Source organism: Rhizophagus irregularis, chromosome 2 (assembly GCF_026210795.1).
Source record: "Rhizophagus irregularis chromosome 2, complete sequence".
Taxonomy (NCBI): domain Eukaryota; kingdom Fungi; phylum Glomeromycota; class Glomeromycetes; order Glomerales; family Glomeraceae; genus Rhizophagus; species Rhizophagus irregularis.
In genome coordinates, this window is record NC_089430.1 from 39,882 (window position 1) to 46,467 (window position 6,586).

General features: G+C 33.0%; 1 protein-coding gene across 1 annotated transcript; it reads right to left on the reverse strand.

Annotated features, from left to right (window-relative positions):
* Nucleotides 1-1,357, reverse strand: OCT59_011471 (uncharacterized protein; the record flags this gene model as incomplete). The annotated part of the gene is made up of 9 exons (XM_066133745.1): nt 1-18; nt 100-123; nt 342-368; nt 458-480; nt 569-603; nt 935-976; nt 1,062-1,117; nt 1,231-1,236; nt 1,328-1,357. The coding sequence occupies 9 exons, from the start codon at nt 1,355-1,357 to the stop codon at nt 1-3; spliced, it is 261 nt and encodes an 86-aa protein (XP_065989075.1).
* Between the last annotated feature and the right edge of the window lie 5,229 nt (nt 1,358-6,586).

A 6,586-nucleotide genomic window follows, 5' to 3' on the forward strand; every position in this document is an offset into this window, starting at 1 on the left:
TTAACTTGTTACAATAACCTACAAAAAAAGAAAACCATTCAGTTAGAATGTTTCTTAAAGATAAAACAGAAGTTTCGTAACAAAACGTACAAAACTTACCATTTCAGAAGCCATATCCAATACCTGAATGTAAAGTAATGGCTTATATTCAACAATGGTTTTACGAGATTCATGTTTCCTAAGTTAGCTTTCCAGATATCCCCGAACTTACAAAAAAGAGAAGGAACGTTAGTAAACGGTCCTAATAAAAAAAAATTTAAGTTTCATGATATTTGTCATGAAACTCACCATTTAAACTAAAGTTTCGAAGTTATACTTTGAAACCTACACGTTATCCAAACCCAAGTTCGAATCTGGAGGGGAGGGACCTACAAAAGAGAATAAAAAAATGTTAATAAAACATTTCTTTAAAAAACAAACTGAAGTTTCGCAACGTTTTTTTTGTTGCGAAACTTACCAAAGTCAAGTATCCCGCTCGAACTTACAAAAAAAAAATAGAAAAGAAACATTAAAAAATGTTTCTAATAATAATAAAAAAAAACACGGTAAGTTTTGTTGCGAAACTTACCATTTTCACTTTCCAATGATACCCGAATTGGAGACCTATAAGAAATGAAAAAGTAAAAGAAACGTTAGAACGTTTTTTAATTAAAAAAAACAAAAAAGATAAGTTTCGTTGATGAAACGAAACTTACATTTTTCCGTTTCAGAATCCTGGAGCATCGGAACCTACAAAAAAAGTAGAAGAAACGTTAGAGAATGTTTCTTAATTAAAAAGAAAATAAAATATTTTAAGTTTCGTTAACGAAACTTATATGTTGACGTTTCGGAATCTTGGAGTACCGGAACCTACAAAAAAAAGTAAAAGAAACGTTAGAACGTTTCTTAATTAAAAAAAATATAATATAATAAGTTTTGTTAAAATGAAACTTACATTTTCCATTTCGGGAATCCTGGAGCACCGGAACCACCGAACCTACAAAAAAAAGTAAAAGAAACGTTATAGAACGTTTCTTAATTAAAAAAAAATATAATATAAGTTTCGTTAAAACGAAACTTACATTTCCGTTTTGGCCATTAATGAATATTCATGCTGAAACTTGGCGTTCTTCTGGACCTACAAAAAAAAGTAAAAGAAACGTTAGAACGTTTCTTAATTAAAAAAAATAAAAATATAAGAAGTTTCGTTAAACGAAACTTACATTTTGCCGTTTCGGAAACCTGGAGTACCGGAACCTACAAAAATAAAGTAAAAGAAACGTTAAAACGTTTCTTAATAAAGAAAAAAAATAAAAAAAAAATAGTTTTGTAAGATAACAAACTTTACCTGACTTCCAAATGTAACGATAATTGCCATACCAACGGGAAATGGGAAAGGGGAGGGGGAAGGACGAGAGAGAGGGAAGTGGGGAGAGAGAGGGAAGGAGAAACGAGAGGGAGGGTGACGGGAAAATGGTGAGAAGAAGGGAAGAGCGAAATAAACTAAATTAGTTTTTTTTTAAACTCTAAAAAAAAACTGCAGCTGCGGCTGCGGCTGCAATAGTTTATTTTTAGTATTTTTAGGTTAGTTAAAAAATGAACTGCGGCTGCGGCTGCGGCTGCAGTTTAACCAAGTTCATGTCACGTGATACACGTGACATGTATTTTATATAAATAGGGGGCTTTTTCCTGAAACTTTTTTTTTTTTTTTATAATTTTTTTAATTTAATGATAGATGTATATATATACATATATATATACATATATATATATCTATCTAATAAACTTTACGAAAAGCCCCTCCTCTGTAAACAGGTAGAGGCCATAAAGTACCTATAGGGGGAGAGCCATTGCTGCTCCCTCCGCCTGTTTATAGTGACAAAAAGAGGGAGTCTTCAGTAGTAAGGTTTAGTATTAAATTAAACAACATATCACAACACATCGTGTTGTAATTAAGTGTAATGCTACGTTATCCAATGTAATTGTAGTATTTTTTTGTGTTTTTTAGTGCAATTCCACGTTTTTTAGTGCAATTCCGCATTTTCTAGCATAATGTTACATTTTCCAGCATAAATAAAAATTATCCTAATAATTTTAATGTAATTAAGTGTAATGCTACGTTATTCAGTGTAATTGTAGTATTTTTTTGTGTTTTTTAGTGCAATTCTGCATTTTTTAGTGCAATTCCGCATTTTCTAGCATAATGTTACATTTTCCAGTATAATGTGAAATTTTCTAAAAAATATAATAATTGTGGTACTTTTTAGTGTAATGCTACATTGTCTAGTGTAATTGTGGTATTTTTTAGTTCAATTCCACATAATCTAGTATAGTGCTACATTTTTCAGTATAATTTAATGTAATGTAGATAAGGTTGCTTGCCGAAACCTAGGGGTTTAGGCAAGATGGCGTTTTGCCGAAAAGCGAAATTCTGCTGAAACTATATTAAAGTTATATTAAAAAACTGGCGAAACTTTGGAGAAAGGCGAAACTGCCAAAACTTATTATAAATGCCGAAACTGCCGAAACTCTGCCGAAACTATAATAAATCTATAGTAAAATTTTGATGAAACTAATCGTAGGATTTTGAAGAGGTTTAGACAAGCAACCTTAAATGTAGAATTTTCCAAAAAATGTGATAATTGTGATACTTTTTAGTGTAATTTGGTGAAATGCTACATTTTCCAGTGTAATGCTATATTATTGAGCATTTTCCAAAAAAAAATTGTAACATTTTAACATTCTGACGAAAATGAAACATTTGACCAAAAAAACATAAAATTTGCTGAAAATATGCAACATTTGACAAAAAATATAGAATTTTCATAAAAAATATACCATTTGCTAGAAAATTGGAATATTTGACAAAATTTGATTTTAATTGACAATGTTATAACAATTTTATGAAATGTTGTTACAATGATATCACATTGGAAATAAAATGTGGCATTTTCATAAAAATGCACCATTTGCAAGAAAATTGGAACATTTGACAAAAAAAAGCAAAATTTGATTTTAATGACAATGTTATAACAATGTCACGAAATGTTACGAAATGTTACATTTGAGATATAATGTAGCATTTTCCCAAAATTTCATAAAATTTGCTAAATCAAACAATGTTGTAACAATGCTATTCCAAAAAATTGCTCAGCGTAATGCAGCATTTTCCACAATTTCCCACCATTTTCCAGAAAAATGTGGAATTTGCATTTTTTGAATTTTGGACAATGGTGCCTTTTCGACCTGTATAAAGTGATATTGTTTATTAGTGCTTTTAGCCGATTGTTATATCTTTACATGGAGAAATTAATAATCATACCTTCACTTTCTAGGTTCTGAGGTACTATATCGCTCGGCTCAACCTGTTCTATATGAGAAAATAAAAAGTATGAATATTGCAAAATAAATTAGGTATATCATAAGAAACACAACATACCCATATTAGTATCATCCTGGCATACTTTTCCTGATTCCTCTTCTGGGTTTGTATGTTCCAGAATAAGAAATGATATTGTACCTACTCAAAGTACATAAATAAAGAACTTACATACCTTCATGAGGTGTCATAAACATGATAATGAATTCTTAGATATTTAATTCAGATACGTCCATCTCGATATGATACTTCGTTTTGTAAAGGGTAAAAAAAAAGAACTTGTAAAAAAAAGACAAAGTAAATAAAGTGAGCGAAGTGTTATACCGTGAGAATAGTGTGAGAATTAATTAAAGACGAGTAGGGCAAACTTGGGGGTTCTGGGACAGCGGCTATCACATAGGTCTAACCATAATTTAGTGTACCCCCAGACCACCTAGCCTTGTTTTCTGATATGTTAACACTATACCTGTTTTTCTATCCCCAGATCACCTAACCTTGATTCCCGATATGTTATTACTTGATAGCTAAAAAAGAACCCCCAAGCGTTGTAGATAAGATTAACATCATTTATTCCTAGGCATTATTACCACGCATGGATCCATTCCAGGGTATCATAATTTTATGCTATATCAGATTGCCTTTATAAGTGCCAAAGGTATGAAGGACACGAAGTGTCTGTAATACCGATGGCACGATTCAGCAATCCATTGTGGCATACTATTTTTATGATACTCTAAAATGGATTCATTTGATGATTTAAGCCATTCATGCTCTAACCAAAAATTTTTAACAGGAAGGTAACTAGACATATTGTAAAGCTTTTCCTGCTATACGAAAAAATCTGGGACAGTGAAGTCTAACCAAAAATCTAACCCAGGTCTAACCAAAAATGTATAGCAGGAAGGCAACTAGATATGTTTTAAAGTTTTTCCTCCTATACGAAAAAATCTGGGACAGCGAAGTCTAACCAAAAATCCAACCCAAGTCTAACCAAAAAATGTATAGCAGGAAGGCAACTAGATATATTGTAAAGCTTTCCCTGCAATACGAAAAAATCTGGGACAACAGGTCTAACCAAAAGTCTAACCAAAAATCCGTCTGAGGTCTAACCAAAAAATATACAGCAGGAAGACAACTAGACATATTGTAAAGCTTCCCCTACAATACGAAAAAATCTGGGACAATGAAGTCTAACCAAAATTTAACTCTAATCATAAATTGCTCTGATTCTTTGACGAAGCCTATTTTCATACCGATTTTGATAGTAACTCCCAATATGAGATTGACATCGACCACTAGATGAACCTGTAGGTTTACCACATACAGCACAAGGAAAGCGTGATTTTGTCTTCCAATGAATGCGACAACCTTCTGGCCTCACACAAGGACGACCACAAGGCTTTCCTGTGTTATGTAAATATTCACAAGTATATTCTCCAATCATTTTTATTAAGTATAAATAAGTTAAATTAAAAAAAACTTTACATGATATAAAAATGATGTCTACCCAAGCTATACCAGCTAAGCCAACATACCGTGAAATTGAATCAGTTCTAATTGCTGTAATTAAAGCAGGCATCCTTTACAAGAAACCAAAGGATGGTAAATTCATGTTATGTTACAAACAAAGGATAATCAAATTGCGTCAAGCAGAAGAACCAGAAAATTTTGTTCTTGAAACAGCACAATCTATTCTACCTAATGAGACAAAGTATCAGCAAATCTTGGAAAATTATAAGACCTGGTATAGCAGAGAGCCAAAACTTTTGTCTGCTATTAATAAGCTATACAGGTTATACTACGAATTGGCAAAAGACTACTTCCTTACAGACTCCCAAGCAGATGATGAGGTAGAAGACTATCTTAATTCATAAGTACCCATTATGGTGGAAGTTCTGTATCATCTGGTATAACCAAAAGTTCTTCCCTCACAAAGGATCTCTCTGATTCTTTACCATCATCATCAATAAGCCAGTACAAAATTGGTTGATTTTTCTGTGTTAAAGACATATGGATATGATAAATCTTAGGTGACCAATTCATATCTCCTGCTCGACGTCTTCCACCTTCCAGATCATTTGGTTCAAGTAAGTACCTTACACTTATATCAGGTGGTAGTTTCTCTTCTTCATACCCAACAGGTCCATCACGAGGATAAGAAGATCTGGAAGACACTCGTGATTTTTTTATAGCTACAGCAGGAGATATACCAAGTTGTTGGGTCACTGAGTTATTTATACTTTCTACAGCAATAGGTAAGTTTTTTACCCAGACTCAAGATCTCGTTTTACCTAAAGTTAGTAAGTCAGATGCATTTTGAGAGAGAAATAGTTTCTCAACCAAGGTACGGTTATATCGCTCCACAATGCCAACAGTACGCTTAGACTTGGCCTTCTGAATCTTTACACCATGGGAAGTCATCAACTTTTCACACTCACCTTTAAACTCTGAACCCCTATCTGTAATTAATAATTTTGGCCAAGTGAGCGGACATGTTGTATCATCATATACCTTTTCAAAAGCCCAAGCAATAGTATGAGAAGTTAGGATTCTCTGTCGATCTTTAACACTGGTTGAACCTATAGGGACACTTTCTTTATACCTCGATGCTATATCAACTATATTGAGACAGAAAAGATAAGTCACATGTCCAACCTTGTCATATGGCATATACAAAATGTCAGCTTGATGAACTTCATTGGGAAACTTGTATAGAACTAAAACTTACACGAGAGATAAATCGGGGACGAGGTTTGTGAACTTGATGTACTGCCTGTCTTTCAAGCCAATCCTGCACTTCATCTAAGGTGAAATCATATCCAGCATTTTGTGATGTCTCATACAATTTTTTGGCAGTTCTCTGATATCCAGATGGTTGATAAAATATTCTGCATAAAGTCGAAGTCACCTCTACATTTCGTGCTTCATCAGAATCTATTTTAATAATAGGTATCAATGGGAGTTGAACAGGCATATCTTGATCTGCTAAATAGCAACTTTGCTTTACGTAAAGAGCTGATATTAAAGGAAACAAATAATATTTCCAATAAGGAGAAAATCCGTAAACTCACAAAGGAGATAGAGGCATGTGAACGATATATCTTCTATCTTGAAAAAAATCTTGTTTCACGTGAGGATGAGATCGATCAGTTAAAGGCAGAGTGTCAGTCCACTTTAGTTGAACTTGGAAAGTATCGAGATCACTTAGAGTTAAAGGAAGAGGCACTT